Source organism: Arctopsyche grandis, chromosome 9, assembly GCF_051622035.1.
Source record: "Arctopsyche grandis isolate Sample6627 chromosome 9, ASM5162203v2, whole genome shotgun sequence".
Classification (NCBI taxonomy): Eukaryota; Metazoa; Arthropoda; class Insecta; order Trichoptera; family Hydropsychidae; genus Arctopsyche; species Arctopsyche grandis.
Genome location: NC_135363.1, coordinates 6251540 through 6273548, shown reverse-complemented (window position 1 = coordinate 6273548; position 22009 = coordinate 6251540). Strand labels below are relative to the sequence as shown.

Below are 22009 nucleotides of genomic sequence, written 5' to 3'. Positions count from 1 at the left end.
TAATTATTAATTGTTTTAATCTCCAGTTGTTAGTGCATTGGGATTCCCACAAACTCCCCTTGGTTTCTATCATCGTGTAGGCGGGGTAGGTAAGTGTTGACCGTATCCCAGCCTAACGAAACACTGTTGTGCTAGTTTTATAAAGTTTTATTGTTTGCCTATGGTTGTACAAAGGTATTATATTTGTGGGCAAAAGTATGTCGTTCAGCGGTCTCTGGATATGGTAGAGTGTCGCTGGCTCGGCATTCAGCTATGTTCAGAAGGTCTCTGGATGCGGCAGTGTGTTGCTGGCTCGGTGTTCGGCTATGTTCGGAAGGTCTCTGGATACGGCAGTGTGTTGCTGGCTCGTCCGGCTGGTTGATCTTCCAAGTCCGCGTAGTGTAGTGGTGGCTGGTCAGGAGCTGTATGTCGACTGGTCTGCTGTTGTGTGTCGACACTTGCTGCTGTGGGTCGACTGGCGTTGTTTGGGTTGTACCTCCTTTTATAGTGTTTCTGGAATCACCGGATCGATGGAAGTGGTTGTTGATACGTAAGAGAGGAATTTGCTTTTGTCGAGGCGTAGAATTTTCTGGAATGATTGATGGAAGTGGTTGTTGATGCGTAAGCGCATGTGGTTGTTGATGCGTAAACGAGGAATTTGCTTTTGTCGAGGCGTAGAATTTTCTGGAATGATTGGCGCCGTTCCGCTCGATGTAGTTTAATGGTGGCGGCGTGTTTCGACCGTCTTGGTTCCACTCGACTGGTAGGGGCGTTCCGCTTGAGTTTAATATAATGGTTGCAGGTGTGCGACGTCTGGTTTTCGGGAATGTATTCTGCGTCGCAGTTACTGCTTTGATGAATGTGACGAGATTCCCACAATCGATTTAAATAAACTCATGCAGTTCATCACGGCTAGTAAGGTTCAGTTTCAGTCAAGTTTTATTTTTTTCTCGAAAGTTTAATTTCTATCTTGCATTGCTTTAGTTTATTTCTTTTAATTTTTTGCGTATGCGAGTGGTAATATACGTTCACTTTGATAGATATTAATTAGATTTATCGCAAAAATATTAATTTCAACGTGTGCACCAGACGAGCATGTGGGTGCGCAACAGTAACAGAGGAGAAGGCAGTGATTTGGAGCGTTGTGGCCACAGCTGTCAGTGGTTTGTTTTGGCGGCGCAGGTGTGAGGCCGCGCGACGCGCCATGGACGGAGCGTGGCGCGGCCTAACTGGTCCGGGGGGCGCCGAGGGTGGAGGCGCCGGAAGCAGCAACGGCGACAACGACGGACAGGGCCCCAGTCGAGGCGGAGGCGCACCCTCCCGACGACTCCCCAGCTGCGAGGAAAACGACCGAGTGTCAGAGACCGGGGGCCCCTCGGGGCGGAGGCGCACCAGACGCACTGGAGGAAGAGCCAAACGCGCCCATTCGCCCGAGGGAGACGGGGGCGGCTCCTCCAGCGACACGGGCAACGATGACTATTCCGTGGGGTCTGATGAGTGCTGCATATACACCTACCGTGGTGGAGAACATTTGGCCGATTTGCACAGTTCCTTCTTCAGTTTGGACGTGGGGCCTGCGGCAGAGCCTCATCTGCCTGCGCCGCCCCTGTTCGGACCCCGGCAGGAGCCGAGGCCGGAGCCCCGACACGAGCCTCAACACGAAGAGCGCGCACCTTCTAGCCCAGATATGGACTATCTCGAAATGGACTTCGATCCGGGACCGTACTGCGAGGTGGACTCGGACGAGGAATCTAGCTCGGACGCCGAACTAGACGTCGCTTCCAACAGCAAAGAGAACGGCGTCAACCGAAGTCCCGTCTTCGACGAGCCCGTCAAGAAAGAGTCCAATTTAGACATCAAGGCCGATCCGAGTCCTAGCAAATTAAGTAATAGTGACGCGCCGGCGTTGAATTCCTTCTCGAACGAAACTCAAGACAATTCGCCGTCGGTTAAGTTGTGTAATGGGCGAGGCCCTTACGATTTAGATATTTGTAACCAGCCGTCGACGAGTAAGATGAATCTTCCCAGTACGTCGAAGGCGGACCAGTGCGAGCCGGCGCCGTTTACAGACGTGAATGAAACTAACCTTTCGACTAATGCGTGCGTGAAAAAAGTTATAAAGAGAGACTTGCCGAATAGTCAACCATACGGAGCGTTGATACCACACGTTACCGTGTTTGGTGATGTTATATACGTGAGACGCACCAGTCTCAGTTGGCCGACTAGAGAAATTCAAGGACACCATAACAGCAGTGGAGATCTCATTTCTCCTGGCGAAGCTTGTGAAGGTCTGAAATTTATCATGTTCAAATACAAATATAATTATATTAGCTCTTCAAGCCGAGTCCGTTAATCTTATTATTACGTCATTAATATTATTATATATTTATATACTAGTTTATAAAAGTAGACTTTTTCCTTATATATACCTACATAACTGTGACAATAGAATCAACAATTATCAATTTAAGTGTTTTAAACAGCGTCAATTAGGACAAAATTTCAGGTCTGACGTTTGATAAAAACATATGGCCAATTAAACTATACCAGTGGACTATTTCCCAGTACGTCTTTCATATACTGTTATCAGTGGTGTAGTCGGGGCAGTTTGCTGCCCTGGTACTTCTTTTTGAGCCAGGTCGCCGCTCTGGCACTTTGATTGATATGAAAATTGTATTATGAGTAAAATTAGAAAATATTTTGGTTAATATTAATAGCACTTGAGACGAGAAGAAAAAGAGCCGACTTAATTGAAGTCTTTAAAATAATAAATAATCATCATAATTGTCCAAATATGTCCAAACTCATTACGTTCAATGAAAACACTCATCTTAGAGGTCACACTCTTGGACTCCAAAAAGAAAAATCGAACAAATTGATCAGAGATTCTATAATTTTAAACAGACTGGTTAAAGTTTGGAACAATGTAGTAAGTTCTGAAAATCTTAATTTTTTTTAAAACAAGCTAGAAGTCTTTCTAATCTTTTGTAATTCTTTTTTTCCAAATCTTTTCTATACATATATATATATATATTTTTTTTTTAGTTTCATATTATGTTACCATCCCAGATGTTTTTATACGTTTTTATCTTTTAAACTTAACTTAAAAGACGTTTTGATGAAATTGATGGGCTTTATTATCTAAAAACACCCAAAACTTCGAAAGAAAACAATATTTGAACTATTAACCATATGCACTCGAGGATAGATAAAATAAGGGAACCCGGCTTAAATAAATAGTCATTTCTAAATTCACATGTTAAAATAAAATAAGAGAACTCGGCTTAAATAAATTCATTTCTAAATTCACATGTTAAAATTTCATAGTTTTTTGTTAATATATATATGGTTTTGGCATTGCAAAAAGCAAAATTTTTCTATTTTTTATAAATATTTTAACTACCAATATTAGGATACATATTTTTAAGTTATGAAATAAGAGGGGGGGGGTCATAAAAATTAAACACAGCCCTGGTTCTTTTTTATTTAGCACTACACCACTGACTATTATGATAAGTTTGAGTCCAATTTTTCTATAAACTATTGTAACGTGGGAACATGAGAGAGGGTATCCACTGTCTAAGTGCCGTAGTGGGTGAAAAATAGAGACCCCGGACTAGGCTAACGGGACTTAGCAAGTACTCGTACAAAGAATACGCTGGAGTTCTCATAGATCTAGGTGAGTGCGTGCATAAACAATGCACTCACCACGGTAGACCTTTACGTGCCTAGACAATAGATACATAAATGGATCGGGGAAGCTGTGCAGATTATTCTGGGGTGAGCGGTGCATCCGTGTGGACCTTTTGAATAGTTGAATAAATGCTGTGAAGCGACTTTGGCCTTTCATTTTGATCCTGAACCCACCCCTACGCAACATTATCTAACGACGTTTCTAGAAGCAGACTAGTTTTATAAATAAACAACAGTGCCTGTTGATGTCATGTGTTTCTATAATATTTTCAGGTGATTCAACTGATACCTTTTCGGGGGCTAATATCGGACTCATGTCACCCGAGCAGGCATGCTTGCTGGAAGCGAGTCGGGTGAACCACTCTTCAGCGTTGTTTCACTGCACGATGGCGAAGAAACTCGTCATCGAGAAGCAAGCTGTTAAATTTCTTCAAGAACACGACACTTCAAACATTGTCAGTATTGCCTAATTAAATCGATACAATTCCATACATACATGCATGCATTCAGTGTTTAATATATAATTTACTCAACCGATAGGACGGAGCTGGCTCGGACGGAGCCGCTGAACTTCCGATCGTTTCCAAATGTATGGTATGGAGTGAGCAGGAGGCTTGTTCGAGACAAATCACTCAAATTGGAACGTCTGCCTGTGGAGCGACAGCCGTTATTAATGTTTTAGTAAGATATATTTAACATCATATCGACGATATACTAATAACACATCTCGTTTTTTACTTACCGGAGAGGAGACTAAGTTTGACTCACTGAATTCGAATATGACAGTATGACTTATGTTGGTTTCTTTTTGTTGAAATATGAGCGTTTTAAAAAATGCGCAATTTTACCATATTTTTGGCTTTTGTTGTCTTTAACTCAAAATTTAGTATTGCTCTGCTAAAAGTGAGTATTGGAATTAATAGTCGGATGTTTTTTCTATTGATTGTGATTTTTTATTGCTATAAAATACGTATAATTAATTACACTGTTCGACACGAAAAATGGTTCAGAGATGAAATATGACTTCTTATAGATCTATGCCCAGTAAACACGAATCTGGTAATAAAAAATGTTGATTGGCTCGAGATTCAGAGATATGTGTTTTTTAAATCGCGCGATTTTTTAATATCTTGGTGTTGTTCGGTCGATGTCTCAAAATCCGTTAATTTACTGTTCAAAATGTATATTGAAATCTATAGTCGGGTATTTTATCTTTCATTTGTAGTACTTTTCAGCTTTCAAATCTCTCTAAGTAGTCGTCCAGTTCAAATCAAAAGTCAAAATTACGTATTTTCACTTGCGATTTTTTCCCACTGTTAATACTATATTATATTGAGTATTTTCTATTGAAACATGTTTATTGGGATAGTGTTCTGGCTAGACTATTTTTTGTTTTCGTTTAAAAGGGTTAATTGGAAGTGTGCTGAATTTTAAATCGGCAAAAATTGCGATCTAAAAACTCGTAATATTATTTACTCTTATTTACAGGAATCTGAATTGAATTAATAGGTATAATATATTAAGTTGTCTTTATATGAGAATTAAATAAAATTCCACTTAGAAAAATCATATTTCGACTATTCTTGTGGATTAATAACAAAAATTCTGTTGATAACTGGCTTACCTCGATAAAATAAATTTTTACAAGGATTGGCTTTCAATTTCCATGTTTTTTATTTATTTTATCTGAACGTACTAATTCCAGCAGTAAATGATTTTAAATTAAAATATGAAATGTTCCAGGCTCAACGCTCATACGTACGTATCATCAACTACAGCATTTTTAACCTGAATTTAAAATCATTTACCGCTTGAATTAGTACATTTAGATAATAAAAAAATATTGAGATAAAAATCCAATCCTTTCAACTGTGGTTAAGTGAAAAATTGGCGAAATAAGCTTATAATATTGCGGGGGGGGGGGTAGGTTGTAAAAAAAAGTATAGTATTGATTTTTAAAATTCGCTAGATAATTAATTATAAGTATTTCAAAGCAATGAAAAATCAATAGAAAAAACATGACTTGATTACATCACTACTCACTTTTAGCTCAGCAATACTATATTTTTTGAGTTTAAGGCTGCAAAAGCCAAAAATCTGTAAAAATTCCGCATTTTTTAAACGCTCATATCTCACAAACGAGATCAAACCTACAAAAATCATTGTCATATTCGAAGTCACTGGGTCAAATTTAGTAAAGATTAGTAAGTCTTCCCTGTAGTAATTTTTTTTGTTGCTTGCCTTTGAAAATGTAATTGATTAAAAAAACCATAACAAAAATCTAACGCTTTTGTATATTTTCTTTGATATAATAGCTAGCATTAAAGCAATTCGTTGACTTGGAACGCATCACTTCAGCCGTCGGCACTAGATTAAGAGCAAACAACGCTCCATTGAGTCGATATTTAATATCGAGAGCAATAGCAGGATCCAGTGTCGAACCTTTAGCTGCTGGTTTGCACACTGGATCAGGCGGAGCCGTTTCGTCTAGACATTTTTCAACGTGGCCTGAAAGAGCAGTTTCTTTATCGCATTGGTTGGCTTATTGGATTGAATTAGGTGCGTTTTATATATACATATTTTTTTGTGCCAATATAGCATTGGAACTGTTTCATTGTTGATTTTTTGACTATAGGCGGTGTTCCGATTGCTACGTTGAACCTTCAAGCTGATGTAGTCGATCTGGCTCGCATCCCCGACTCTTGGCATCATCAGATGATATTCGGCGTCGGACCTAGAGGAATATATATGACGAACCCCGTTGAATGTATCGAAGAAGGTGCACTTTGGCATCAATTGTGCTCGGATTCGGTATGATTATTTATTATTAATTATAAAATGTACTATATTTTAAATTAGAGATTTATTCTTGTATTGATTTGAGAATATCAGCTTGTGGATTTTAAAGCTTTATCGATTTAGTCATTCTGGGTGACTTCTTCTTTCTCGTCTTGTTCAATTCTGAGCATTTGCTGTTATCTGGGATCCGGTGGACGATTCATCTCCACTCCTCCCAGTCCTGTGCCAAGTTGAATGCAGTGCTTAGAGACAGTCCTGTCAGTTCTTTGATTTGATCTGATCATCTTGTGGGAGACTGTCCTAGAGCTCGTCTTCTCGGTGACTACCGACTTCTCAAGATTCTCCACTTTCTTCCTGGCAACATGGCCAAAATAGGAAAGAATCTTTCTCCTGCATGTTGTGGAGTGTCTCTGAAACTGCCAGCTCTTTGAAGATGGAGACACACTCCACAACATGTAGGAAATGCATGCAGCACCACATTTCAAAGGCATTTAAAGTGTCCCTTTCTCTCTTTTTTAGCGTCCATGTCTCGACTCCATACAATTCAATGGTGATCACCGGAAATCACACCAGACGGATTTTCGCTTTTGGCATTATAGAACGGTTTTTTCACATCTTTGTCAGACTGATCATCGCCGTTTTCGCTATTCCTATTCTTCTACAGATTTCTGATTGGCATCCTCACTTTCTTGAGATTATGGGGGCGAAAGGAATGAAATGACAGCGTGGTTTATTGCACGACTATTTAATATGATGGCCGAGAAGGAAGTAAAGTGGTGGCCACCAATATTGTCGAACCGGTCTCAACTCACAGGATGGCGACCCAAACTCGACCAGAGTAGAGCACCTACAAGATCAAGGCACCTAAGTAAATAAAATCGTTGACTTCCTCATAGAAAGCATTGGACTTTGTGAGAGACTGAAATTTGTCAACAATGAGAATTTTTGTTTTTTTTTTACTATCTATAGCCAGGTGTTTACTTATTATTTCTATTCTACGAAGTAGTTCAGCCATTTATGTCCCATTGCTGGCTATTAACATTGTGTCGTCCACGAATCTTATATTAGAAATCTTTCTGCCACCACCTTTCCACCTGTCTAGTACTCTTCTTATGATGTATTCCTCATATACGCGTAGGTAAGATTTTCGAACGTGCTTAATGGATAGTACGAAGCGTGTATTGGAGCACTTGCCGTAAGGCTTGCCCGACGTTAAGACGTATAAATAAACACTGTCCATGTGTATCGTTTGGAACCCCCTGCATCCAAGATCCTACATACATATTTATTAAAAATATCTGGAGAGAGTATGGATCCCTGTTGAACGCCTTTTTTAACTTGAATTTTTTCCAAAAGAAAATCATCTATGTATTCTCAATATTATTGCATTCTGTATATATGAATTATAAATGAATGTTATTATTTGTTTTGAAATACCCATCTCTTCTAGAACCTTTCAATGGGCAGTTCCAATTGAACACAATCAAAAGCTTTTGTGTATTCTATGAAACAGTTTTAATACCAAAGCTGGTCTTTTCCCCGATGTTACTCATTAATTTCAAATTTAATACTGTAGTATTATACTATTGTTGTGTAGGGGTGGGTTCAGTATCCTAATTAAAGGCCAAAGTCGCTTCACAGCATTTATTCAACGATTCAAGAGATCCACCGCTCACTTCAGAATAATCTAATCTACCGTGTGTACCTCCTTATAAAGGACGAGTTGTACACCACAGCTTCCCCGATCCATTTATCTATCTATCGTCTAGGCACGTAATGGTCTACTGTGGTGAGTCTATTGTTTACGCACGCACTTTCCCGTGTCTGAGAACTCCAGCATATCCTTTGTTCGGGCACTTACTGAATCCCGTTAGCCTAACCCGGGGTCTCTATTGGTCACTCTCGAATGCACTTAGACAGTGGATACTCTCTCTCGTGTTCCCACGTTACACTATACTAATGGAAAATCTTTGTAAATGATTAAACAATAATTTTGAATCAATTTAATTTTATTAACGTACTTACACAGGTACTGCTTATAAAGCGAAAAGACATACTAAGCCGATGGAATCGAGACACGGATCTGACGCCGTTGATGAACGTTCCAGGTGATGATCGATGGAAAACCATGAACGTCTTAGGTAAATATCACACGTACATTCCAATTGTATTTGAATATATGTAGTTGTTACATTTTGAAATTATGTCCAGGTCAAGTTGTGAACATGATCAGAGAGTCACAGAACACGAACGGCACGATCTGCACCACTCACATAAGAATTCCGGCATGTTATAGTGCCGGAATCACCATAGCCGTCTTGACCGGAACCGAAGCTCACAAGAGACTCGTGCAGGCTCCCGAGTTGCCTTTGCTTATACCTGAAGACGAGTAGAGATCGTTCGCTTAAATGTTGTAAATGTATAATCAAAGATGACACCTCTTATTATTTGACAACAACGCTTCGTACAACAATATTGTGTTATGCGTCACTCAACAATACATTCTTTTACAATAAATAAATAAATACAATACGTATGTGTATACAATTTGACGATACGTAGATATACTTTTTGCCATTTAATATTTAACACCGTAATCGATGTTAGCTACTGCACGATAAAGCAGAATAGTCAAAATGAAACAATGTATAATTTAAAATGATACTTTTAAGTGAGCTATTTTAAATGACCCCATATGAATATGTATATGTGTATATTATATTATACATGCAAAATTTTGCAATATATTTTTATAGAAATCCTTGAGTGTCATTCGATGTAATAAATAGTCGGTGTTGATTATGAATTGTGTAAATCCCTGAAAGCTTCACAATTTTTCTGCATACATGATATCGATTTATGTATTCAATTCCATTCGCTATCAAAGCGTTAATGTAGAGTTACTATATTCTTGTTAAAAAAATATTTAGGCTCCCAAAGAACTGGTGGGTCACAAGTTCAAAACAAAAATGTCGTGTTTTATGCAAAATACGTGTTCGAATAAAGCAAAATCTTCAAAAATAGTAACCTTAATTAACATCTACGTGTTTCTTCATATCGTCGATGCAAAATGAATTTCAATAAAGCTTTATACAATGTATGTATGTAATACTGATCTAATTTTATATTTATTTTTGACTACTCTGTTGATATTTGTAAGCGTAATAATATTCAGACTGACGATTTTATGTACATATGTTTTTTGTACGTTACTGATTCAAGATTTGTTTTACAGTTGCGAGCTTTAATGTTAGATTTACCGTCTATTTTACCCAAAGAAAACTACTAAAAGGCCTCGTTTGAATCTTGCGTGTGAATCTCTGCACTCCAAATGGTTATTAATTAAATTATAGTGTACGCTTCTAGCATCGAAGCGTCGAATTCAATTCAAAACCTTGGATTTGTATATATGTAGTTCGGACTCGTCGACCGGCCGAATTTAATCTCAATCTTATAAATCTCAATGAACGTCGTGTTCGAGACTGATCCATGTTTATTGCAAAATCATCTAGTCATAGCTTGTTTATAAATACTTCTTTAGCTTATTTTAATATAATACTTAAACATTTTATATATCAAATAAAATCTAACTCAAGTTTGATTAATGAAATATGTATTATATATAAAAACAATTATTTTTTTCTTTCTTTTGTTTCATGTTTGAATAACATATGAAAAATATTATATTTTTCTGCACTTACATATAAACAAAAAAAAAAAACAAAGGAATTTCTAGCATAAATTTGAATCTTTTTTTTAAATGAACCGATTGAAGTAATATTAACCATTTTTTTGAACGATAAGGTTTCAGCAAATGGATATCATTTCTATATACATATATTATACAAACTGATCCGATTAAGTTTCAAATTTCAGTTGAATTCTACTCTAGAGGCATTGTGGCGTGAATACCGTGCATAAAAATATGAAATGAAATGTATGATTATTAACGTAGTGGTGCTCAAAAGTTTTTTAAATCACGCCCTCGGAGAATGAGGTGAAAATTATAAACCGCAAATATATATCTTTTTAGATCTACGTCAGTGTAAAGTATGAAGAGAGGTGCGGTTGAAATGATGTATTATATATTTAAAGAAAAAATGAAGTAAATATACCCCCCGTTGATTTGATGACTCACTTGCCTTCCAAAAGCTTTTTACATATATTGTTTTTGGATTGCATTATTTTATACGACTGTGTATAAAAAATTTAACATGTAAATACATATACATATACGCATAATTTCTTCTATTTTATATTTTAAGTATTAAGTTTAACAGTAATGTGAATTGATTGTTATTGTTTTTATTATAGCTTTTAAAGTATGAAATCTACTTGGAAAATATTGCAAATATATTATTTTTCACTCGCATAAAATTATATATCAATGTCTATTTTTTATTTTATGTATTAATATTATTACAACAAAATATTTTGCATTTTTTTTTGTTGGTACTTGATATTGTTTTTTTTTTAATATATTATGCATAGATAGTGAAACCTTCGATGAAATTTGCCACAATTTATTTCACATATCTTAAAATGAAGCAATCCTGTACTTGACACAAAAAAATTGTATCCACAAAATCATGAAAATAAATAGTCATTGACACTTTTGTTTTTTTATCATTATAAATTTCCTTTATTTTTCCTTATTCGTTTTCAATTGCATGCTATTTTACATAATTAACTTAAAAACCTTATTATGAGTAATTTCGTGAATCAGACAATTAAATATAAACTATGGGAGCTATTGTATTTTTTTCATGAGCTTGATTTTATATTGTATAAAGATAATTCATAAACTTGTAGATGACAAAAAAAATAGCATAATATTGAAAGTCAAACCTTTTTTCCAAATACCAGCAAAATGGGACTTATATATTCAGCGCCGGCCTTACAACCAATGGCGCCCTCGGGCAATTTTTTTCTTAACACCCTAAGAAAAAGATTTCGCCTTTATTTTGTATAGTCTAAATTTTTTGTTTGGCTTTTGGCGCTCTAATTTTAAATTTTAAAGCGCCTTTGACGCATCAAGCGGCGCCCCAACTTATTTGGCGCCGCCCGACCCAGCCCCCCCCTAAAACCGGCACTGTAAATATTGCAACGTGGGAACGTGAGAGATAGTATCCACTGTCTAAGTGCATTTGTAGGTGAAAAATATAGACCCCGAATTAGGCTACGGGACATAGTAAGTAAGGTCATAAAAATTAAACACAGCCCTGGTTCTTTTTTATTTAGCACTACACCACTGACTATTATGATAAGTTTGAGTCCCATTTTCCATAAACTATTGTAACGTGGGAATATGAGAGGGTATCCATTGTGTAAGTGCCGTCGTGGGTGAAAAACAGAGACCCCGGACTAGGCTAAAGTTTGGAATAGTCTTCCCAACAATGTAGTAAGTTCTGAAAATCTTAATTTTTTTAAAAACAAGCTAGAAGTCTTTCTAATCTTTTGTAATTCTTTTTTTCCAAATCTTTTCTATACATATATATATATATATATATATATATATATATATATATATATATATATATATATATATATTTTAGTTTCATATTATGTTACCGTCCCAGATGTTTTTATTCTTTTTTATCTTTTAAACTTAACTTAAAAGACGTTTTGATGAAATTGATGGGCTTTATTATCTAAAAACACCCAAAACTTCGAAAGAAAACATTATTTGAACTATTAACCACATGCGCTTGAGGATAGATAAAATAAGGGAACTCGGCTTAAATAAATAGTCATTTCTAAATTCACATGTTAAAATAAAATAATGGAACTCGGCTTAAATAAATTCATTTCTAAATTCACATGTTAAAATTTCATAGTTTTTTGTTAATATATATATGGTTTTGGCATTGCAAAAAGCAAAATTTTTCTATTTTTTATAAATATTTTAACTACCAATATTAGGATACATATTTTTAAGTAGTGAAAAAAGAGGGGGGGGGTCATAAAAATTAAACACAGCCCTGGTTCTTTTTTATTTAGCACTACACCACTGACTATTATGATAAGTTTGAGTCCCATTTTCCATAAACTATTGTAACGTGGGAACATGAGAGGGTATCCACTGTGTAAGTGCCGTCGTGGGTGAAAAACAGAGACCCCGGACTAGGCTAACGGGACTTAGCAAGTACCCTTACAAAGAATACGCTGGAGTTCTCATAGACCTAGGTGAGTGCGTGCATAAACAATGCACTCACCACGGTAGACCTTTACGTGCCTAGACAATAGATACATTAATGGATCGGGGAAGCTGTCCAGATTATTCTGGGGTGAGCGGTGCATCCGTGTGGACCTTTTGAATAGTCGAATAAATGCTGTGAAGCGACTTTGAGTAAGTGCCCGAACAAAGGATACGCTGGAGTTCCCACAGACCTGGGCGAGTGCGTGCGTAAACAAAAGACTCACCACGGTAGACCATTACGTGCCTAGACAATAGATGGGTCTACGTGACGAGCCAGAATGTTAAATTACAGAAAATACAAATATCGGAAGGCAAAGATAAAAAATGGGTGCATGGTAAACGGTACATACTCACGTATGTACTCTACATAAATATTGATATTTGAGAAATATTTGAATATAAAATAAGATTTATTAATTAAAAAAAAATATTTGATTTTAAATTTTAGTATTTAAAAAAAAAATATAATAATTTAATAGAAAAATAGTAAGTAAAATAAAAAAAAATAATTATTGAAATTATAAAAAAAAAATTATTTAATTAAATTAAAACAAAATTAAATTTATAATATAAATTTCAAATGATTTAAAACTTAATATTAAATTTTAGTAAAGATCTATAGGGTCTTCTCGTCTATTTATTAAATCTCTATTTTTTAATAGAAGGGTATAATTAACGAGCAGGGTACAACAGGAACAAGAGGAACAGGCTTTTCCTCCCGTATTCTGCGCGCGCACATTAGTTTACCATGCACCCTTTTTTTTGATCTTCCGATTTTCGATCTTTGCCTTCCGATATTTGCGTTTTCTGTAATTTAACATTCTGGCTCGTCACGGAGACCAACAATATACATGAGTGGATCAGGGAAGCTGTGGTGCGCAATTTGTCCTCTATAAGGATGTACACACGGTAGATCAGATTATACGTTGAATAAATTCTGGAATAAGTAGGCTCAGGATCCAAATTGGCCTTTCATTTGGATCCTGAGCCTACCCCTATGCAACAATATGTAATAAATAGACTATGGATAGTCATTAGGGCAATCCCAAATAGCAATACACGTACCAACAGCGCTGAATGTTAACAATAGCCAAAACCCCAAAAGCATTTAACCATAATGAGTATTCGTCTCTTAGTTCTTAACACACCCCAAGCGGGTCACGTAGTACTACGTTTCATATGAGCTTGACGAGAAATGCGGGATTCGTAGTATTACGTTTGATATTGGTTCATCGCGAAGGCTGGATACGTAGTACTACGTTTATTCCAATAGTATATGGAGTTTTTTTTATATTAGTTTGAATGTTGAGCGATTTTTATAATCTATTGTATTTAGTCGCGCAGCCTTGAGATTTTGACCGCTACCGCTAGTCGCCGCAAAAAAAATCGTGTGTTAAGTAAATAAATAAATAAGAGTCAGATGGTAATTAGGGGATAAATCGAAAATGGTCACTAGAGGTCGAACTGGGTAATTGCTTTATGATTTTCATGGGATTATTATAATTTATAAAATTAAAATGTCTTTAAGCAAAAAGGTAACAATGATATTGATTGTAATTATTGCATAGTACTAAATCAATGGCATAGTACCAATATTGGCGTCGAATATTTTCTATGAACCATAAGGAGCAAAATTTTTCCTCCAAATAATTAAAAAAAAATAGTGCATGTGTCAAAAACATGTTTAGGTTAATAGTGGAAGAAGAGAATGTAATTTTTATATTTTCGCTAGCTTTTAGACATTTAATTTATTACCAATGTGTTACCAATAAGGCCCATCGTCAACTTACCCCGCCCCAAAAGGAGACCATTTCCATTTCTCAAATTATCATAATTTGATATTTGCTCTTATGTAGTACATATGTTTATGGAATTTTATGAAATAAAAATACCTCATCGTATAAAAACATATATTTTACAATGAAAAATCAGCAAACACGATTTAAAATTGATTTTTAAATCAGATTAATACAATAGTACATTGTACAAAACTTTTATTGTCGAACTACATACATACATTTCTCGTTAACAAAATGGAATGACCGTTGGCATTAATACAACTCTTAAATTTAATTAATCAAGAACAAAAAAAAAATCATATGCACTGTTCAAGTGACTTGTCAAAGCGAAGAGCGGACTTCTTGTAGGAATTTCACCTTAAAAAACTAAATTGCTTTTCCAATATTTATTTGGTTTTAAAAACACAGTTGATCATACTGCACACCGTAAAAACAATTTTATAAAAAATATCTTTCAAATAGTAATGTAATATGTATGACATTTTGAAAATATTCATTTATAAACTATCACAAAATATGAAAAATACATACATACATACATGCACCTTACATTTGAATTTTTGTAAAAAGAAAAAAAGTTTAGACACGTCAATCTTTTAACACTCCCTTCTGTAAATCTTCTCCATTATATTTAAGAATAAAGCGTGAGGTAAGCCTCGAGAGATTTGTTGGATGTGGGTTTTGATGAGATTATAACTAGTTTCTTCGTACGTCGCATACGTGTTCGGTATGCCCAACTCCTCGTAGAGAGCTTTGATCTTTTCAACGCTATCGTCGCTTTTGCCTCCGTAGTGCTCCTGCATGACTTTTTTCTGTTGAGGATTTGCACGTTGCAAAGCTACGACAGCTAACCAGGAGCACGTTCCCGTTTGGATATCAGATCCCAGCTTTCCGGTCACCGATGGGTCTCCGAAACAATCCAAGAAGTCATCCTGTCATCGAATTAAATCAAACATACAATCGACATTCGTCTATAAATTAAACGGATACGTTAAAATATTTCTCAATTTACTTGGATTTGGAAGAATTGACCCATTTCTAGCAGAATTGTCTTCGCCTGACGATGCATTTCGGGATCGTCGATGCCGCTCATCAGCATTGCTAAGCTGACTGGCATTTGGAAGGTGTAATAAGCCGTCTTATATTTTACTATAGCGTTATACAATTTCATTGTGAATTTCGACAGGTCTGGTTTGCCTTCTTGAGACGTGTGATAATCTAAGTGTTGACCGATCGTAGTTTTCAGCGTCATCTAAAAAATAGTTACACGTTTATAAATCGACTATTAGTCGCGTAGTTTTGTATTACAGTGTGATATTTACCTCATTGAACATTTCCAGAACGTTTTTGTAATACGGTTCGTTGTGGAAATATTTTTTCAGTACTGAAAACATGGCCGATTGTATGAGAAGGCCATCGTTGATAGCACCTAATCCGACATTTGGTTGCTTATACCAGCACGGCATTCCTCGACGTGTACTCGATTCATCCATAATATCATCCAACACCAACAAGAAGGCTTGGAACTGCAAAAAAAAGCACGTCAATGCAATTATAATTCCTCAGAGATATAATTATATATATAGTGAATCGGAAACAATTAGACGATTAATAGCTTGAAAATGAACAGTCTATTCATACTATCCAGCACTGCAAGACAACACACCGGCACAGCAGTAACTAATTCTATTCATACTATACAGCAGTGCACGCTTCGGCACTTTCAGACATGTTTTAGTCGAGTGCAAGGCAAAATCGGCTTAAATATACATTACAGAGGCGACGGGTATGGTCAGTAGCGGATCAAGTAAAAGGTGAGCCCTAGGTGCATTTGAAATTTGAGGCCCCCACTTGCTATTATCGTTTTTTATCATGCTTTTCAGTATATGGTATTTCATTAGGATTTTACAAAACCATATTTTTTTTATTTATTTACTATATGTAATTGAAACACAGTTTTTAAATACTATGTAAAATAAGTATAAATTTAATTTATTATTGGCTTACGAACGTATTGTGGATGATGCTAATAATTTATAAGTTGTAAATTTTGGTAGAAAAGGCCCATTCCGGGGGGGCCCCGGATGGTATAGTTAATATTGTCACAATATATTTCTGAAAATATTAAAATGCGCATGCGCACTTTCGTTTCGCCACTATGACGTCACGTTGTGCGTGAATATTTCCACAGTGGTCATACAAAACCAGTTTTGCTTGATACGTTAAGGTGAAATGTGCTGCTGTATAATATGAATTGATTGTGTGGGCTTATACTGTCAAGTCTACGCCACGTACAAATTACGGAACATAAAGAATGTACCAAAGAATATTCATACTTCTAAATAATAAAGAATTTTTAAATAAAAATGACTGACATAGTGCTATACAAACTGTATAGTTTGTTCTTTTTTTAATTAAAGTGTTCATTTTCAAGACACTAATTGGTTTCATTGTTTTCGCCTCATTCTGTATAATATGATAATTATACATAATAAACGCTTTGAGAGCTTATTGCATTTACAATATATTTTATCACAATTTTATCTTTAAAAATACAATTTAAAGTCATATATAATGTAAACAGCTGAAACGTTATCTTGATAATACGCACAGTAGCTAATAATTTCACTTGAGTTTACTTTCGCACATGATAAAATTGACCATAAACATTGTGATAAAATGTATATTCATACGATTAAAATTTCCTCACCATTTCTACACACCAGCCCATGATGACGGCCAATTTGATGTTTTCCGGCGTTAAATTTTTCGGATCTTGCAATTGTTTGTACGACACGACTAAAGCCAAGCCTCTATTCTTTTTTCCGCCGGGAACATTGTATTGAAGTACCTGAAAATTTTATCGAATAAATGATGTAAGCTCGGCTGTAGCAACCAGATTCACTTTGACTGAAGGTACTGTAGCAAATGATATTCCGTTAATCTGGTTAAAATTTAATACGGAACATATTCCATTCGATGGGTACCTTGGCCAGCCATTTGGAAGCTTCAGGGACGTCCATGTGTTTCCCTGCTTCCGTGAGATCACGGACAATGTCGGGAAACACAGCCATGAATTCCCTAGACTGATCTTTAGATGTAGCCGTGCCGCTAGCTGCTAGCGGCACCGACTTCGAATTCAGTGTTGACAAAGACCTGTTGGCAACACCAAAATTCAACACTTCATCGCGAAAAGATATAAAAAAAATGATTATAATATGAAACTTACATATCCTCTTTGGTATACGATATATACATATATATGTTACTAAAGCGACTCTTTCCAAGAATGAGAGCGACCCAACAAAACTCTGAACTATATATACCAAAGATGACAATGGAAATCGTAACGTGACAATGAATAGTTTATTTTTCTACGACCCGTAGATATGTATCAAATAACCCTGTAAGCTGAATCTTTAGAAATATTCTGTGTCAATAACATATAGTCCAATTGTTATACTATTATTCAGTCATGAAAGATAATATACAATGTGTAGGTTCGAATAGAATATTTGAACGCTTCAAATTGAATGGTATTATGTTGCTTGCTTTTCAAATATAATGGAATTGAGAAAATGTAAATTTGTGCTAATGTAATAAATATTGCATGGTACTAAATCGAAGATTTACATACATTGCTTGGATTATGTGAACATTTTCAATTTTTTTTTTTTTCAGTTTAATCTAACTATATTTGGCTAGGTTTATGTAGGTATTTTTAAAACGTAGAAAATATAATATACAATATGTATTTTTATTTTTTGAAAGTTTTATGAAAGAAAAATATTACATAGATAATATAAAAGGGTTTAATTTAAACAAATTTATTATTTGTATAGTTTAAGGAAAAAATGGATTAAGACTCTTAAAAAAAACTTTGAGGATTAAGACAATGCGACAAATTAAAAAAAAATTCCGGAAAGTGATAACTAGGTTCGAAAAACGTATAACGAAAGCGTCCAATTGATGAATGAAAGATTTGAAAACGGCTAAAATATATTTTCTTGTTGTATTAGAATTAATGTAACTTGTCCTATTAATAAATATACTCTATAATGTGTAATAATGTAATAAAAATAAACATATAAAAATAAACGAATTGAGAGTCTCACAAAATGGGAAACGCCAAGGTTATTTTTTTTCCAAGTCGTTTTTGTATATACATACATATTTATTGCAAAATTAAAAATAATAAGATTCTTTGATTTTCGGTATATATTATTTGATGAATTTGATAAAAAAAACTTAGATTATTAATAATTTTGAAAATACATACTGAAATAATAATGTTTAATTTTTACAGGAGTTATTTGATAATTTACATATATTATTAGATAATGAAAATGAAAAACATTGAAAGTTGTTGGCCTCAAAGTTATTACATTATGTGAACAATATAACATGGTAATATTAAAACTCATTTTCTTAGAATACGCATATTTTACGATAGCATTATACTGATCACAAATTATGCAACTTTAATATTAAAAAAAATATATTAAATATGGGGAGAGAACCGGTAATAATAAAGCTGACTTCATCGTCATCATCATCATTTACAGCCGCTCACCATCCACTGTTGGATGAAAGTCTCTCCAATACGCTTCCACTCGTCTCTGTTTAGCGCAACTCTCATCCATCTCACCCCACACATTTTCTTAATTTCGTCTACCCATCTTCCCTGCGGTCTTCATTTTACCCTTTTGCCTTGTCTCAGGTACCATTCTAGCACTTCTTTTGTCCAGCTTTCATTCATTATTCTAGCCAAGTGGCCCGTCCATTGGCATTTCAATCCCTTTACTCTATGTACTATGTCCACTACCCTTGTCATACTTCTCACCCACGTATTCCACTTCCTTATACATATAGGAATGATTTTAGGGTAATTGGACTATTCGTCACATTGCGATGGTCACAAAGACACTTTTTACCATGAAAATCGCGAATACACAATATTTAGCACTCAAGTTCTCGTTAGTATGATGGACTTTTCAGCCGCTAGATGTTCCGTTATAGAGATTTTAGTGACTTTGTGACCAGTAATCACCGAACCGATTTTCGACCGTGCTTAATGTCTGGTTGGTTAACCTGCAGGCTAGCCCGAAGTAAATACGCACTAATAAACACTGTTTAAGCTACTCCATGTGTATCATTTGGAACCTCCTGCATCCAGGATCATACATAAATGTGTAATAGGGTTCGATGATTACATCACAAATGTGAATCGCTACCAGGATAACCCGCCGCTACGAAAATCACTCGCGCGGTCTCCTGCCGCACGAAAATTCGCGGCACAGGGAAATTGCCGTACAGAAAACTGCCCAAATCTCGTACAAAAAAGCATATGCCGTGCAGTATTTGGGCAGTTTGTGGACAGGCGACAGGAGAAACGCGCGAGCGATTTTCGTAGCGGCGGTTGTCCTGGTAGCGATTCACATTTGGGATGTAACCCGTTTACCGTGTAATAGTAACTACTTGGATAGTAAAAACTTTTTAATATACTGTAGTCACTCCCCTGTGCATAAAAATTATTATTTTGAATAAAAATACCAATAATTTTATTTTACAACCGCCATCTATGAATAAAACTAAATACTGCATAGACGTCACCCAGATTTAAAATTTGAAAACTTCAAACGCGACTTAAACGATATTTTATCTCTATCGTAATGGCGGAGGATCCATTTACTTATATTGATGACCAAAATGAGCACGAATGAAGTATGAAAACGAACGGATAAGAGGCAAATCTTTTCCTAAATTGTAATCGTAAGTGAAACGTAAAGGAGGTTTGTAAAAATGATAAAATATATGAATTAAATAAAATGAAAGGTCAACTTTTGCGCACAATGTCAACAATATGTTGCGCTTTTCAAATAAGTCTGAGTAACTGAAAGAGTCAACATTATACAATCAATACGATGTTTGAATTCGAACAACAGTCCATAACCTTAAATAAGCACGTATTTACACAAGTATTACTGAAACTTAAAAAAACAATTCCCCTTGAAGAGCATGGCCGTTTATGGTAGCGCCAAGACCCGAAATGGCAGTCGGCAACCGTCGTTCGGGCTGTCAAAATGGCGCACGTTCAAAACAAAAACACGTCCGTCAATTCAAAAGTTTTACGCACGAATTTAAAACTGAAACCGACACAAACGGTTCGACGACACGGAACAACAATCAAGTAAGACATATTCGATGAGCACGTGCGTCGAATTCTAAATTTAAATAACGCCACTTTCTAACTAACCGGTCCCATATATACATATATGTATATAATATATTACACACATTCGTATTGTATACATTAGTGTAAAAGGATTAGCATTAGGCGGGTGGAATATCAACCTGTGGTAGCGTTTGAAGTTGAGCAATTTCTGGTCGGGCAGCGGCTCGTCGGATCGCTGGTCGGCCGCCAGGGGGGCGGAGGCCGAGAGCGTGCGCCCCCCGCCTCTCAGGGCCGCTCCAATCCGACAGGCGCCCCGCACACTCCATGACATGGCCATGTTGCGTTCGGTATTGGTGCGTGGATTGACTCGGGTGGATAGTCTCAGTGATGGGAGCTTCTTCGTGTGCGTGTTATGAGAGGGAAATTCGAACGACAAGCCCCTCACGCACGTCTATCCGGCACCGAAGTCGGGCCGGTTATGCCGCGTCGCACCCATCGCCTTGTCACGTACTCTTATCAGGGCTGCCACTACTCGCTGCTCGCCTCTCTACTCTTTTGTGCAATTTTATTCGCACATTTATTCCAACTAGAATTCTGCGGCTAGGCCGCTTAGATTCCAGTAAGAATTATTAATTCGGATGTAACGTGGCACTGTGTATCTATATATATATATAAATGAATGTCTGTGTGTGTGTGTGTGTCTCGAATAGGCTCCTAAGCCACTGAAGCGATTACCATAGAACTTTCAGGATTTGTTGTATGCATGTCCGGGAAGATTACTGTGAAAAAAAAATGGGAAAAAACGGGAACGGAAACGGGAAAAACGGGAATGAGTGTCATTCGCTATAATTTCAAATGTTTTCGCGTCGCGACCAGGGTGTTCACTGCTTGCGTTGTTCCGAAAAATGGGAACGGGAAAGGGAACGGGAATTGCATGCGTTATTGTGGCATTGCAACGCATGCAGGGTTCAGCTAGTAATAATATACAATACACGCCGTTAAATAATCTCAAGGTCATCGGGTGAAATTAAAGCCAACACTCTTGGTATATTGTATAAGGTGACTATTTTTTCAAATTCAAAACCAGGACATTTTTTTCTGAATACTTCAATTTTTTAACCCTTTGAGTGCCGACGTCTTTTCTGTTGAGAGCCCACCATGCTGAAAATTTCGCCAACAATTCCAACTAGATTTTTTTTAGAAATCCAATAGAAAGCAGGTATAAAAATTGTAGCAAATCCCAAACAAACCCTAGATTACTACCCTAGATAACTACCACCAAGGATTTCGAGTTTTGTAAAGGTGTGTTTAGACTCTCTTAATTACTAAAAGATTATAAAATAAACAAAATAAGACTATTAATGA

At 36.0% G+C, this 22009-nt stretch overlaps 2 protein-coding genes across 3 annotated transcripts; one reads left to right on the top strand and one right to left on the bottom strand.

Annotated features, from left to right (window-relative positions):
• The first annotated feature begins 1098 nt into the window (after positions 1-1098).
• LOC143916775 (uncharacterized) lies at positions 1099-11087 on the top strand. The gene is made up of 7 exons (XM_077438022.1): positions 1099-2267; positions 3946-4127; positions 4213-4353; positions 5988-6231; positions 6308-6483; positions 8501-8612; positions 8683-11087. The coding sequence occupies exons 1-7, from the start codon at positions 1184-1186 to the stop codon at positions 8862-8864; spliced, it is 2121 nt and encodes a 706-aa protein (XP_077294148.1). The 5' UTR covers positions 1099-1183; the 3' UTR covers positions 8865-11087.
• Positions 11088-14564: 3477 nt separating this feature from the next.
• Fpps (Farnesyl pyrophosphate synthase) lies at positions 14565-21205 on the bottom strand. Of its 2 annotated transcripts, none has more exons than XM_077438386.1 (6): positions 20824-21205; positions 17457-17625; positions 17180-17320; positions 15792-15995; positions 15482-15721; positions 14565-15401 (listed from the first exon to the last, which is right to left on the bottom strand). In XM_077438386.1, exons 1-6 carry the CDS (start codon positions 20979-20981, stop codon positions 15066-15068), a joined length of 1248 nt encoding a protein of 415 aa, XP_077294512.1. In that variant the 5' UTR covers positions 20982-21205; the 3' UTR covers positions 14565-15065. The 2 variants fall into 2 exon arrangements, with proteins under 2 accessions (XP_077294512.1, XP_077294514.1); XM_077438388.1 differs by lacking the exon at positions 20824-21205 and adding an exon at positions 17699-18015.
• Positions 21206-22009: the final 804 nt, after the last annotated feature.

What these genes read in the sequence shown, in the direction of transcription:
- LOC143916775 (XM_077438022.1), top strand. Translation starts at nt 1,184, where the DNA reads ATGGACGGAGCGTGGCGCGGCCTAACTGGTCCGGGGGGCGCCGAGGGT. An exon ending in ATCAATTGTGCTCGGATTCG is followed by an intron (nt 6,484 to 8,500) that starts GTATGATTATTT and finishes GTACTTACACAG; the next exon opens with GTACTGCTTATAAAGCGAAA. An exon ending in GAAAACCATGAACGTCTTAG is followed by an intron (nt 8,613 to 8,682) that starts GTAAATATCACA and finishes AATTATGTCCAG; the next exon opens with GTCAAGTTGTGAACATGATC.
- Fpps (XM_077438386.1), bottom strand. Translation starts at nt 20,981, where the DNA reads ATGGCCATGTCATGGAGTGTGCGGGGCGCCTGTCGGATTGGAGCGGCC. An exon ending in CTTCCAAATGGCTGGCCAAG is followed by an intron (nt 17,321 to 17,456) that starts GTACCCATCGAA and finishes TAAAATTTTCAG; the next exon opens with GTACTTCAATACAATGTTCC. An exon ending in TGGGCTGGTGTGTAGAAATG is followed by an intron (nt 15,996 to 17,179) that starts GTGAGGAAATTT and finishes TTTTTTTTGCAG; the next exon opens with TTCCAAGCCTTCTTGTTGGT.